The 15,011-nt window shown below is 41.6% G+C and overlaps 2 protein-coding genes across 2 annotated transcripts in view; one reads left to right on the forward strand and one right to left on the reverse strand.

The window, feature by feature from the left end:
• Positions 1-5,869, forward strand: part of LOC306699222 (A-type voltage-gated potassium channel KCND2-like) — a gene marked incomplete at both ends in the record, with an annotated part of 30,709 nt that extends 24,840 nt beyond the window's left edge. The window contains 5 exons of the mRNA XM_079163765.1: positions 1,163-1,325; positions 1,788-1,886; positions 2,875-2,973; positions 3,982-4,202; positions 5,692-5,869. Coding sequence (XP_079019891.1) covers positions 1,163-1,325; positions 1,788-1,886; positions 2,875-2,973; positions 3,982-4,202; positions 5,692-5,869 — 760 coding nt within the window. The remainder of the gene's footprint in view (positions 1-1,162; positions 1,326-1,787; positions 1,887-2,874; positions 2,974-3,981; positions 4,203-5,691) is intronic.
• Positions 5,870-12,739: 6,870 nt separating this feature from the next.
• Positions 12,740-14,630, reverse strand: parietopsin (the record flags this gene model as incomplete). The annotated part of the gene is given in 6 exon segments (XM_079163488.1): positions 12,740-12,895; positions 13,000-13,245; positions 13,392-13,720; positions 14,187-14,544; positions 14,547-14,603; positions 14,607-14,630. Coding segments are annotated over 6 exon segments (1,170 nt in total).
• Positions 14,631-15,011: the final 381 nt, after the last annotated feature.

Consider the following 15,011-nt stretch of genomic DNA (forward strand, 5'->3'; position numbering starts at 1 on the left):
TCTTTGTCTCACACAGTTGGCTGCCGTGCCCTTGACCTTACCCAAACACTGTCTGTGTAGTCTATAGTTTGTACTGAACTGAAGTTTGAACCAGCAGCACTCGAATATGAGGCTATACTACTGAACAGAATCAGTGCTGAACGATGGTATGAACGGCGATTCGTTCACCTACTGTTGTACTCACTGAAATGCATTTAACAGCAATGCAAATGAGAAATTAGAAAAAATGAAAATGTAAAGAAAAAATGTGTTCGAAATAAATCAAACGAAACAATTGAAATCAGCGGAGTGACAAGTAAGGGGCAACGGACGTGTCGGCAAATGTAAAGAAAGTGAGACAGTTTGATTTTAGCTTTACCTTGAGCCCAGACAGGTCTGACTGCCTGATAGAAGACAGGCACATTAATCTCTTTAATGGGGATGATTCAGTCCCATCTGACGTATGTACGACCATTACGCTGTTCGTGCTGAATCCAGCCTGCTCAACATTTGTATAATGTTGTAAAATTGCATGCTTGTGCTTAGATCAGTGTCGTGCACGATTTCTAAAGAGCTGCTTTTCGCTTTATCTCGAACACAAATAGTTGTAATGTGGTTTTAGTGTGTATCATTCAGTATTCAAAGTAATTGATGTGGGAAGAAGGACAAAACACACATGTGGCTGTCGAAGCCCACACACTTAAGCCATTTCTCCAGGGTTCGGCATCACGCTGTTCCCTTCGCCTTTTGCTTTTACTTGATGTGATACTACTCCCTGTATCTTTCACAAGCTGTTTGCGGCTAGCATAGGTCACAGGGGATATGTAGCGCATTTGGTCATGATGTGAAAGCATTAGCCGGTGCCAGCAGGTGTGTAATTATATATGAAACAGGGTTTTAAAAGGGGAACATCACGATGGCATGTAGTAAGTAGGCCAAGAAGAACAGGCTTCACAAAAGTCCTATTTATTCCTCACCCACTTCAAATGTGTGACTTCGTTTTTGAAGTTGTGAAATCATCCAAGGTCACTCTGACTATTTCAGGACTATTAAAAATAACATTAGACACACAACAATTTAACATGATGAAACGAGCCTCCAGGGCAGATTCTTTCAAAGGAATATCTTTTTCTTCTTGTTTTTCCACCCAGTGCTCAGTGTTTGTCTGTTTTCTGTGTTTCAGGTATGGTGACATGGTGCCAAAAACAATCGTAGGGAAGGTGTTTGGGTCCATATGCTCCCTGAGTGGGGTGCTGGTCATCGCCTTGCCTGTCCCTGTCATAGTGTCAAACTTCAGCCGTATCTACCACCAAAGCCAGCGGGCAGAGAAACGCCGAGCCCAGAGGGTACAGACTCTCCCCCTCCCTCTGCCTCTCTCTTCCTTTTCCCCCTCTATCTCTCTTTATTTTGCTTCTATCTGCCTCTTTCCTCTGTCCCTGTCTTATCCGCACGTAACAGAATGACAGGGCAAACACTATCTTCCAGAATATTAATCTTTTATTGTGTTTCTGCGTGTGTGTGTATTGGATGGGCTCAACTTCCTTGAGTATATTTCAGTGGGAGAAAGAAATAAGCGAGAGAATGACAATGACTGAACAAATGATCTTCAGAGTATTGTGTCAGCAGCTTTTCAATAGCAATATGTGCATTTCTTCCCTAAAACTGTTTGCTAAGGCAGAATTTCTTAATCGTAGGGTTAAGCATGGCCTCTCCCTACTAGATACTGTGGCTGCCAGAGGGAGACAGAGTCAATTAGTGAGACAGACAAACCGTCAGAGGCTAAAACAGAGGTCTGTTTGTTCAAACAGAAATCTCGACTTGCTAGAATCCGTGCTGCGAAGATTCGAGGCACTAATGTCTATATGCGCTACAAACAAAATGGGCTCCTGATCGACCCACTGGAGGAGGTAACGAGACCAAGCAGCGGCTTGGGGGCTGACTGACTGGGGCCTCACTGATGCTTGCATGCCGCTCTGCTCGGGGGCCATGCAACCACACACGGGAGGGGGAGGGGGGCTTCTCATGCTGTAACACAGGGGCTGCTGTCATTCCAGTGCTTCAGTGTGATCGTCCTCTCTCTTACATCACACTTCTCAGCTGCAGCATTGACATGCTTCCTCAACACTCTCTCTCTCTCTCTCTCTCTCTCTCTCTCTCTCTCTCTATCTCTCTCTCTCTCTTTCTCTCTCTCTCTCTCTCTCTCTCTCTCTATCCATACAGCAGGAGGGCCAGGCAGGCACACTTGCCTTCTGGTGGAGCACAGCCATTACCGTCACACTGACTCATGACCAAGCTCTGCATGTCTGTCCAACAGGGTTTGGAGGGGAAGGAGGAAACCAAAGGCTTACTGCTATGGAGGCTGTCTGCTCGGCCTGCATCTCCTCTAAACTCTGTTTTTTAATCTGCTGTGCGTTCCGTGTGTTATTTCTAGAGCATCCAGGTTGTAGTGCTAACTAACACGACATACCTTCCATCCCAGAGCCGTGCAGAGCTCCATCAAAGTGTGCAGTGTTGTCGTGGTCCGGAATCTGTGGTGTGTTTGGTGCAATCTGTTCGATCTGTGTCTAGGTGTGCCACTGCTGTTGCACTGAAATGACCTCTAATTTGACGTTTCTGGTCCTTGTCACCAAATCAGCTAAAGAATGGCAAAAATACAATTTTATCAGTGAAACATGTTGTGGCCAGCCACTGTGTCTACGCATCTCTAAAACATCCACACCTCACTAGGATCTCAGTAGATTGGCTGCCGTGCTACAGATCAGCATTTCAACCCTCAATGCTTTGCGTACTGTCCACTACATCACCGACCTGGCTGTTGCCTGAGATTCTGTGTCCATGCAGAATCTTAACCTGCTCATCTACACTGTTGTTTTGTTTTTTACTGTGTCTTCGAAGGCCTGCAAGGAGGCAGGACAAGCCCTGGTGGCGAAGGCCCCCAGCCCTCCTTTTGAGAGCCAACATAATCACCTGCTGCACTGCCTGGAGAAGACCACGGTAAGACTTTTCTTCCTAAAACTTAAAAGCTGAGTCCACTGGGAAAAAAAACCCACAATCACTTTGGCATCTTTCATTCTTACTATCTTGGTAACAGAGTATAGATAGCTCACTGTAAAAACAGTTCTCGTATGAAAAATTGCATCACTTCTGTCTGTGTTGTATTATCAGTAGTACCAGCATGTTGCAGTGTCTTGCAAATAGAAACAAAGTGAGTTTTGTCATCCACGCTCTAACATGTACATTCTTTTTTTAAATGCAGCACAAGTTAAAAATAGCTGTAAATGGGACTGGGAAAGGTTGCGTTCCCTCGCCAGCAACATGCTAAAGATAACACGACTCAAGCAGCCAGTAACATTATTCTCTCCAAACAAATCAACATACTTCATTTTACACTATCTATAATTCAGAGCTGTACGAGTTTTACACATGCAGCTCTAAATCCTGTACAGAGACATGGACAGGCAGTACATCAGTGTCCCTCCACAAAGATGTCCCTCCCCCTGTGAAAGGCTTGCTGGTTGTCTGGGAAAAGCTCCATAAAGCTCCATCATGCCATTCAGATGGCAGCGCACATATTTACATCAGGGCTCTCACAGTGTGCATTATAGATGACAGGATGCGTGAGTGACAGAGGGAAGGTATAAAACAGGAGGCATGATTCAAGGCATGGCATCAGATCCTGTGCGGTGTCATTCTGCCACCTGCTGGCTGAGCCTGAAACCCTCGTGGAGTCTGACCTTCAAGTCATGCTCATTTGTCACAGGGATAACAGTTGTGAATGTTTTCGCAGATGGCACTTAATATGGACATCTGGGCCAATGTATTTCTGTTCCCTTAATGATTCATTTTCCAATTATTAACCAATTTTGCTGTGGATCCTGTTCAGTCTGTTTAGTCTTTACTGTGAAACATCTTCACTCATTATTTTGCAGAGCTAATCATCGATGTAATAGAGTGATTCACGAGCAACATTGAATCCAAATTTTCCCCCATCTCCCTCTGCAGAATCACGAGTTTGTGGACGAGCAGACGTTTCAGGCCAACTGCATGGAGATCTCTGTGATGAACAAGTCGGGGTCCTGTGGGTCCTCGCTGTCCTCGTCTCCACACGGCCTCAGCTCGTGCTGCTCTCGACGCCACCGGAAGAAGAGCAGCTTCAGTCTGCCCAGCACAAACAACCAGGAACTCAGCACCATACAGATAAGAGAGAGGCCAGTGGCCAACAGGTAGTGTCTCTCGACTCACTCACACCAAATACACACATATGCATGCAAACAGCCGTATTGTATGGCAAGAAAAAACTGTATTGATTCAACGCTTAGAAAGTAAGTGATGGATTCCGTTTCACTGATATATAGACAATTATCAATTATAAGGAAGTAAAAAAGATATTGTTGCTGTCCAGTAAAAATCACTGAGTCTTGATCAGCATGTTAAGTGTTTGGTTAGCTCCTGTTTCTACCAGTTTAGAACTCAGGCCCATTGTGTCCAGAGCTGAGTTGGAAATGATTATTCATGCATTTATTTCCTCCCCTGACTAATGCAACTCTCTTTTCACTTACCTTAGCAAGACTTCCCTAAATTGCCTACGAGTGGTCCCAAATGCTGCTGCCAAGCTTTTGACCAATTCTCCAAAAGGTCTCATGTGACTCCCATTTTGTTTTCAATGGTTACTTGTAATCATTGTTAGAGCCTTGCATAGTCAGGCGACTATGCAGCAGCAGGTCTCTGATGTCGACTGATCGGCGTTTGTTAGTTATTCCTCGCTCCAGGACTGAAGGAAACTGTGATTTTGAGGTGGTAGCTCCTAAACTGTGGAACTATCTCCCAATGGAATTAACATCTGTGGACACCACGGACACACTTGTTTAGAAATACTCTTGTTTAGTTTCTTCTATTTCGTTAGCTTGCAATCTGCATTTAATGCCGGGCATTTTTCTATGAAGCACTTTGGGCCGTCTGCTCTTGAAAGGTGTTATAAAAATAAACAAGACTATTATCTCCATATTCAGTTTTTAGAATTTCAGATAAACTGAGGGCTGTTATGTTGATTCAGACAAGTCTCTTATGTATAAGGTTGAATGATCTAAAAGTGCATTTTCATGAAGCTTCAGACAAGTTTGTTTTTTCTTATTTAATGACAAATTTGCATTTTGGAGATACATGGTTTTCGTTGGACAGCAACAACAGTTCAAAGCATGTGTGATTTTTGAACACGTTGGTTTTCACATTGCATGTGAGAGGGCAAGTTCTCCCAAACTAGGATTTTGTTTTACTTACCAATATCTTAGAACACAGGCAAGGGCTGTAAAACCTAAACTGTACTTCTTGATACCACAATGTTTAAGAGAGACAACATGCTATTTCATAAATTGGGTGAACTGACAACCATTAATCTTAGTGTGAAAGATTTAATACACAGGTGATATAAATATAAATTTATTGTGTGCGATCTTAAATTTAACATGCAAACAGGACAATAGGCAAAATACAGCAAATGAGAAATTGAATGTGTTCACATGCATTCAAAAAAACACACTGAGATATGTATACTTAATACCGTTATATATTCACTCGGCACAAAGAACGTGGATATTTCTGGATCATGGCTTTCATACTGTACAGTATAAGAATGAAGAACTCTGTGTAGGCTTTGTGTAATAAATTCACAAGGTCAAGCCTCTCACCCTCTTTCATCCCGTGTTTCTTTTACAGCCGCTCCTGCCTGAATGCCAAACTCGATGAGACTGTGCCCTTGAAATGTGACAAACCTTACATCACTCCTTCCATGGTCAGCCTATCTGCACCGGTGGTGACCTCATCGGACGGACACGGCTCCACCACCACCACCGCATACTCTCAGAGCAACATTGTCCGAGTATCTGCCTTGTAGATGTCATGCTTATCTGATCAGCTAACTGGTCTCAAGAAGCACCAGATGCTGAGGAGAGGGACCACCGAGCATCAACCTGCCATAATCTAGAGGGATTATAAGATTAGCAGAAATCGGGGTTTTTTGAAGTAGTGATCTCATCTGATGTCAAACTCTGCATGGTATTAAAAATGATGTGGACGGCTGCCTTGGAGGTAAAAAGCAAACCAGCAGATCTTGCACCATTAAGCACAGCAGAGCAAGGAAGCGTTGGGATTGCGTGGTTATCGTTGTTGCCTAAAAATACTGAGAAAAAAAACTTTATTTTTGAATATGTATTGTAGTTGTATTTGTTGTCTTCTGATTCAAAGGAGGAAAGGCAGATGTTAAAAAGTCATTCTTGATGGCCTCTGATGACAAAGCACACATATTCATTAACTGAGGGCCATCTTTGTGAATATTAAATCATCTACTTACACATTAGAAACATCCACTTCACTCATCAACCGGATGAATAGATTGTTTTAAAACCCCTCAATTAACTGCTTTCTAATAGTCCCCTCACTGTTGTAAATTTAGAAAACATACATCCACTGGAACGGATAACTGTTGTGAATATTCATTAACTGACTCATTAACTGGTTGATGTCATCGCTTGATGAGTAAAGTATACTACGCATCCTGACATGTTTGTGAAATGTGCAAGTGAAAGTCAAAAATGACTAAATCTGTGTTAGCTTACATATTTGACATTCTGATATGGATCTTTGTGAAAGCCACCGTCATTGATTAACAATCTATATTGAGAACTATACAGGGTACATATTAGTTAGGTCACAAAGTAGAAATATAAGTGAATGTTCTCCGCAACACTTAACTAATACTAACCCTAATGTTGAAACATAGTATTGACCTGGAAAACCATATGAAAGAGTGTTGAACATCAATTCCATTGAGTTGCTCTTAAATTATAATATTAATTATAATAAGCGAGACTTGGTAGATTTCACTGTGTTTAAGGGCCATTTTGTACATTTTTCATATTGTAAATATCTCAGTTAGAACTTTATCGACTGCATTTGAAGTTGGCTCCTCTTATTTCTAGATTTAGTTTACAGTTGTTGGCATACTATTTCTGTCTGTTTACTGGTTGAATTAAGGATTTGCATGCTGTCATTGCAGAATTCTGTTTTATTAAAAGTATGTCTTCTTGTTGGTTTATCAGTAAAATTGAGATTGATGGAAGGAAACACAATGAGGCTGGTATGTTATGATGTAAATTCTGCAACACTTTGCTTTTAATGAAATGCAAATCTTGTCATATATTGAGTACATATTTAAGGAGTAAGGAAAAGGTACAAATGATCACACATTGTGCATTTGGTGCAGTGGATAGAATAAATACTGTAGCTCTACTGAAACATCCATTAAATGACCCATGTCTTTTGTTGTTTTTTACCACAGCACAATTAGATGGATTTCGTAATGTTTTGCCTCAAAGAGCATCACTAATAAGCAGATGGGTATAATAATTAGGTGATGCTGGAGGACATGTGAGGACCTGACTTGTCCCAGTGGTTGGTCCTGCCTGCAGAGCCTCTGGAGACGGACAAGCAGGCCTCGGTGATTGTTTGACAGAGAACTCCCGGGACAGCATCCCTCTGCTGTGCTGATTGCTTCAGTCCAGGCTGTTTCTGGCAGCATGCAGCGCCTCTGCTCTGCAGTGTTAAGTAACCGCTGCAAAGTCATCCTGCACATAATCTAAGATAATGCAGCAGCATATAAAATATTATACCGCAATAAAAATTCACACTTTGTCGTCTGGGGTATAATTTAGTTCATATTTTAACACTGACTAGACAAACGTTAACCATTTTAATGTTTCGGTACATGGTGAATGTTGAATTTGGTCTAGTGCCACTCAAAAGTAGATGGAAGTATAGTATGATCATTTCTTATTGAACATGGACACAAACTTGTTTTTAATCCTATAAAACTCTGTCTGAAACTGAGGGTTCACTGCAGCATATATTATAGGGTCACTCAAAGATGTGATGCAGGCGACAGAGACGGACAGAATGTCCATGTCCAGATTGATCTGAAAGAAATCACAGAAAATAAAAAATGAAACTTAGATAACTTTGTGTGGCGGCTATCAATCTATAAAAAAGAGCTTTTAAACCTTTGGCTCAGTTTGATTTATAAGGAATAGCACACATGCATACAAAATGCCAGAAAAAATGCATCCTTACCTGACAAATATTTACCGTTGTATTGTTGTTGCCGCGAACAACAAAATTCATCAGGATAGTTGTGATCAATGGTAACCAGAATAAGAGGAAGGATAAAATGATGTAGCCAGCTCGCTTCGCCATTTGACTTTCCTTCTTTTTGTGCACTCTTTCTTTACTTGCTTTAGAAGGCATCATGCAAACAGCACCTTCCACCTGCACACTTTGTTTTGTAGCTTCTGTTTCAGGGGCATTATTTGAGACGGGAGGTAATGAAGACATTTGATCCACTGTGGCAACAGTCAGCATTTGTCCTCCAGCGCCGCTCTTAGCTTGTTTTAGTTCAATCAGTAAAACAGAAGTGGATCGGTGTTTTTCTAACTGTGCAGATGAGGGAGCATGGGGGGTGGTTTCTTTCATTTCAGAGGGCGCTTGGACAATTTTCTCTCTCTCTTTGGGCTGCTTTTCTGTGTCAAAATTGCTTGACACCTGCGGCATTGTGGTCGAGCTTTTAACACTGGCTGCAGCGCCTCCATTTGATGGTTTTGCTTCAACTTTCGTGTCACAGGAGTTGGACTGCTCTGTTTTAAAATCAGTCTGCACGGGAACCTGCATTGCAGGAGGCTGAGGTTGTTCTCTTTTCAAGTCAGTTATCTCTGATGCAACACTTTTGCTCAGGGTCTGGTTTTGCTCTGATTTTCCGGGTCCATTTTCCACAGCTAAGGTTTCTTCTTTCTTCTGCTCATCTTCAGTCTTTGAAAGAGGAAAAGTACCTTTGTCAAATATTTTGTGATTGTGTGATCTCACAATGGCAAATATGCGAGCGTAGAATAAAATGATTATAGTAAAGCAAGCTGCCCACAGTGGGAACAACATGTAAAGTCCAAAAGTGTCATAGGAGGATGATGTTTCTCCACATAATCCTTTGCATTTGGTATGCACGGGTGAGTCCTTCATAAATATCAGACAAAAAAATGCCACCAGAATAGCCAAGATCCATGTGAGAGGAATCTGCACCATAATCCGTCTTTGCCTTTGACTAGTTTTAAAGGGCTGGGCGATGGCCTGGTACCTCTCCGCACTTATACAGGTCAGTGTCAACAGTTGGATGCAGCAGCTGAAAGAGAAAGAGGCCACTTGGGTATCACAGATCAACGCGTCCACATGTCCTCTTTGATACACGGTCACGACGATGGTAAAGAGAATGGGGCAGTCAATTACACACCTCAGAATGTCTATGACTGCGAGATTTACCACCAGTGCATTAATCGCAGTTTGAAGGGATTTTTGCTGGTAAACTGCCAGTATGACAAAAAGATTTGCTGCAATCCCCACAGCAGAAGTGATCAACAGAATCAAGCTGTTTGCCACTACAAAGGCGATGTCAGTGTAGTCCTCCCAAATGGTGTTGTTGCCAGAGTCCCATGCAGGTGTAGGCTCGCCTCTCATCTCCAGGTTTAAAAAGCCATCATGTTCAGTTCAGTATCTTCATTCTCTCTATGCCGCCCGAACATACAGGATGCCTGATTCGCTTCTTGGCAAGGGCTTCTGCACTGAGTGAATAATATTAATGGCTGAACCTAAAGCTTGGACAAGTATCCACCCTTTTCATTATCACTCCACTGCAGCAGGAGGTCACCTGGGAGTCCTCACTGTTCACAATCATTAAATACTGTGCTGTGTATTCACAGCATGGACAACTGGGGAAAAAAGGATGGCTGTTAATTGAAAATGTATTTACGTCACTATTGTCTCAATCCGGATTAAAATTTTAAAAAGCCAACCATGGGGCTCAAACCAGAAATGCAATAATGATGATGGTATGGCCCTGGGATGCATACGATATAAATACAGTATATGTGTGAGGTAAACAGCTGTCCTTTTCATTTAGTTTCACAAAGGTTACAAGCTTTGCATTAAGCATGCCAGATGGATGACTTGGGAGTTCTTGAATTGGCTCAGGGAATAAAGAGAGCCATGCTGCTGGATTATAGCATGACATTGTGTAATCCTGTTTGGAGATAAAGTGTGAAATGCTCTTTGCTTCAAATGTGCAAGCTTATGGACTATGCCAAATCTGGGATTAGATCAACACAATACATTTTCCTCCTGACCATCCTGCATATTAGACTGATCAAATGTCAGTTGTGAAAAAAAAGAAAAGTTCTGGACAATAAACTGAATCATAAAACCATGTATCAAATGCCTTGGCAATAAACAAATAATGTAAATATTTCAGACAACTTGCTAAAATAGAAATGAAAAGACAATTTAAGCACACTTTAGGAACAGATTCACATTTACAATATTTACATTAAGTCGCCCAAACAAGTGGGAGGGAACTGCACAAAATAAGCAGCAAAACTAAAAAATCACAAGAGCTTATTTTGACTATTTTTTAAAACAAAAAACTAATCAAAAACAGCGTGACATATTTACAAAAGACTATTCAGAAAAATAACATTGGGGCTGCCACCACTAAACGGGTTTATGACAGAAATCATTTATGGTGTATTCACACCCCTTTTATTATGTTGCAATTCAAATTTGTGAATTCACTCTTCACTTCACAAAACTCCATGCGACATAATGACAAAGAAAAAACACGGTTTTCGAATTTATTGTTTTTGCACATTTATTAAAAAGAGAAAAAAAAAGAATTTAGTATTCACTCAGATACCGGATCATGTCGAGGCACAGCTCTGAGGAAGGCTAGAACACATTTCTGCAGCGCTGAACCTTCTCATGAGCACATTTCATTTTGAATCGAGACTCTTTCTAGAGCTGGCTGCCCGGGCCAAACTGAGCAATCTGAAGAGAAGGGCCTTGACAGGTAACCAAGAAGCCAACGGTCCTATACTGGCTGAGCTCCAGCAACACTCCACTGATCTGGACTTCATGGCAGAGTGTCCAGATAGAAGCCTCCCCTCAGTGAAAGACACATGAAATCCTGCTTGGAGTTTGCATAACAAAAGCACCTAAAGGGCTCTCAGACTGAGAAACAAGATGCTGGTTGTTTGGAATCAATTCTAAGGGTCATATCTGGAGAAAAGCAGGTACAGATTTTTGTCAGTTTTTTGGGTAAAATAAGGATTGTCAGATTCACCGACCTTATTGCAAAGGTTTATTGTGAAACGCTACTAAAGTGAATCATAATGTAATGAATATAATCAAATCCTCGCTCCCAAAAACAAACATATGAACTAATACAATTAAAAAACATATCAATGAAATAAAGTAAATCAATATTTACTCCCCTGAGATCAAAAATGAATTGCCTCACTCAAAAGTTAAAACTCCTTTTAATAGTTTCCTTTTCTACATTCAATGATTTATGCCAATCTTCATTTCTGGGGACTCAGTTTTGGCTCAGGCGTGTGCCACAGAAGTCCTGAGTTTGAATCAGGCTCAGAGGTTTAGTCATCATGTCATCCCTTTCTGAACCGTCTAATCCCTCTGAACTGTCTTTAAGAAATAAATAAACACAAATAAGAAATAGACCACAGAATAGGCCAGCTAAGAAAAAATGAAGTATATCACTGCCTGACTGACTTCCCATTGTTAAAACGTGCACAATGTGAGCTGTGCAGCAGGCTTGCTCAAAAAGTGCACCCAAATCTCATGTATTTTGTGGGTATTGCAGAACTGATTTATATTCATTGTTGTTCTTTTATATTAGGACAGCGATACAATCTGAGATAGAGCACACTGTGTTGCTTTTGCAGTCCCTGCAACTGATAAAAATATGTGCTAAGTAAACCCCATATTCACACAGGTGCTCATGAGTGAAATTCTGCCTGTATACACTGCAGCAATCTAATAGTATATGTTTTGTGCTGCAGACTTCAAGGAGGTGTGAGAAGTCAACGCTACTATGATGGAGCTGGCTATTGTTGACATTGATTTCATTTATTTACATAATTACATATGGGAAGAGGTGACGTGCATAATAACTAACATAGAATCAGAGTATTTGTTTCCACACAAAAACACCACACACGATGCATTACCCAACTCCCCCAAAGGGGTAAACTTTCAGAACGGAAGAAGTATCTTTTCACACATGAAAACAAGTGCATTTTATTTATGAACACAAATTCAGGGGTCAAAAGATTCCTCAGAGTCTCTGTCTGTCTGCAGTCCGGCTGTAATAGACTTCCCTAGTCTTGATACAAATGCAAGATCGCCTTTCTTTGGCTAGTTTCTCACATGCATACAGTACACACCTGCAAACATCAGTATGAGAGAGGTACCAGTTTACTGATCTAAACAAATCACAGAAAGAAAAACATATTACTGAATATTTTTATTGTACTAGAAAAAATGGGATGGACAATAAACACAGGAACACCTTGCAATTTAATAAAATACCCAAAACAAATTAGTTTCAGATGAATAATCTCATCTCTTTTATCACCTAACAATGGAACAAAATAAGCGCTATTTGGGTGGATTGTATTGTATTGTATTAACGTGTTTCATGAGGTTTTCCATTTGTTTTGTCCACCTTCTCAAAATCAGCTGTCAGTTACTGAGCTGATTTTGTTCCCACTGGGCTGCAGTGAAGACCTCTCTGAGAGACATGGGCCTGCTGATGTGCAGGTCTGCGTCCTTGATGAGGCACCGATAAACACTGACAATGTGTTTTTGCTGGAGACGGTCACAGAGGCAACACCCTGCTGTGCGAGTTGACATTCCTGCTTAAGGAAGTCAGCCGACTCTTCCTGTTCAAGGAGCGCATGTTGATGCTGACGGTGTTGGGCATATGGGAAATGTAGCGGCCGCACGACAGCATCTCCAGAGCGGCATCCCGGAACTGTCGTATAAAAGCATCAAGTTTCACGTGCAATTCAAATAATTTTTTTACACTCAGCCTTTGCATCTCAATTTTAGAAGCAGATACACACTTTAGCTGCTTACCTGCTTGTTGGACAGGAAGTAGATAATGGGGTTATAGACGGGGCTGGTCTTGGCAAAGTACATGGGCATGGTGGCGACCAATGGAGGGATGTAGAGTGTTGGATCCACGACAACCACCACTGACAATGCCGTGTAGGGCAGCCAGCAAACAAAGAAAGCTATGATCATGGAGAGGACCATACTGATGGCATGATCATTCTCCTTCTGGCTGGAACGCCCACCCTGGAGCTCCACACTCCTGTTCAGCTAAAAGTAGGAAGGACATTTCACACCCATTAACAGCTATGTAAAGCTTGTTTTAGTCTGTAGGTGGTAAATTGCAAACTGATGACACATTTTACATCTAGTGGTGTAAAAGTGGAATGAATACACAGAAGCCATCACAAGCCCACCTTATTCATGGATGTGAGCATTTTGGAGTAGCAGTAGATGATGACCGCAACAGGTAAAATGAAGCAGAGGAGCGTGTAGAGGATGAGGTAGCTGTAGTTGCTCCACGATCTCTCCTCCCAGGCCAGAGAACAGGAGGTCTGGACTCCCTCAGGTCCGTAGGAGCTCCAGCCAAATAACGGAGCCATCGCCCAAAACAAGCAGAAGATCCAGACAATTAGCAGCCCGTTGATGCTTCTCCGCATGCTCAACTTGAGACCATTTCTCGGTTTACACACCACGTTGTAACGCTCGTAGGCAAGTAGGGTCAAAGTGCAGAGAGACACCAGACCTGGGAAAGAGAAATAAGTTAACATAAAAATAAATCTCAAGTTTCACTTACTTTTTCTGGAGGTTTTGACTACATCTCATTGTCTTTATCAGGGTTTGAACATATATGTATACAACATCTTCATTACAAGAGAGAAAACTCCATCCACTAAGGATATAAGTTTATGTTGTATTACAGTTTGTGTCCAAAGTCAAGAATGAACTTCAGTCAGACGAACAAATATAGAAATAAACATGAAATTTGCAAGATCTGATTACAGTAGAGGGACATTTTCAAAAAGCATCAAACAGACGCCTACAACATGAATATATTTGTAAAGCCACAACACATTCTGAGATTAGGTGAAGTGAAACAAAAAGATCAATATTCTAGCCTTCAGATTGTGTTTTACAATGACACGGAGAAAACAAAAATTGCTCTCAAAAAGTCCATACAACACAAACTGCTCTCCCACAACTCCACTCACCAAAATAATTGACTGCAAATCCTTGAAACACGCAGGCTGTGTGGCCGATGAAGAAGGAGCCTTGGTAGTTGGTGATGGTGACGACCAGGGAGCCGCACAGGCCTATCATCAGGTCAGACACCGCGAGGCTGAGGATGAAAACGTTCATGGGCTGGAGGAGCGACGGATTCCTCAGCAACACGGTTATGACGAGAACATTGTTAAAAACTGTCAACACGGTGTTGATGAACATGAGGAAGGAGAGTATACTGTAGCCCAACCGAGGGAAGATGGTGGGCGTAATAGTCGCCATCTCGGCGTGGAGGGATGGAAGAGGAGAGCCGGAGCTCAACAGCGTGCTGTTGCTGTCCATGGTGCCTATAAGAAGTCCAGCTTTGGTGGAACAATTGTGAGGCCAGAGACTGAACCCGCGGACACTCAGCTCAGCTTGGGACACAGCATCATCGATCTTATCATTTCTGATCCCTCTAAAACCACTCGGCTTTGCTTATTTTCTAAGAACTCAAATTGGGCACCTGTCTGATGGAGAAATCCCCAAATGCAATATGGGGAATTAGTCCGTAACATGATTTGAATGGATTAGTCCCAATAAACCCACTGCAATAATGGTAATTAGAAAGTAGAGGGATATTAAGGAGTGATGAATTAGCCCTGAAATTTAATTTTCAAATTATGAAATATTTCTTCCTTTAGTTGTTTATACAGCTAATCGAAAGGAAAAAAGAGCGTAGTACAAATGGATTAAACATGAAATAAACACATACCTGCTAATCTAATTACATAAGTATCCAACCATATCAATTTGCTTTAAATTCATGACTCATG

The sequence above is a fragment of the Pholis gunnellus genome, assembly GCF_910591455.1.
Source record: "Pholis gunnellus genome assembly, chromosome: 7".
In the NCBI taxonomy this organism is placed as follows: Eukaryota; Metazoa; Chordata; class Actinopteri; order Perciformes; family Pholidae; genus Pholis; species Pholis gunnellus.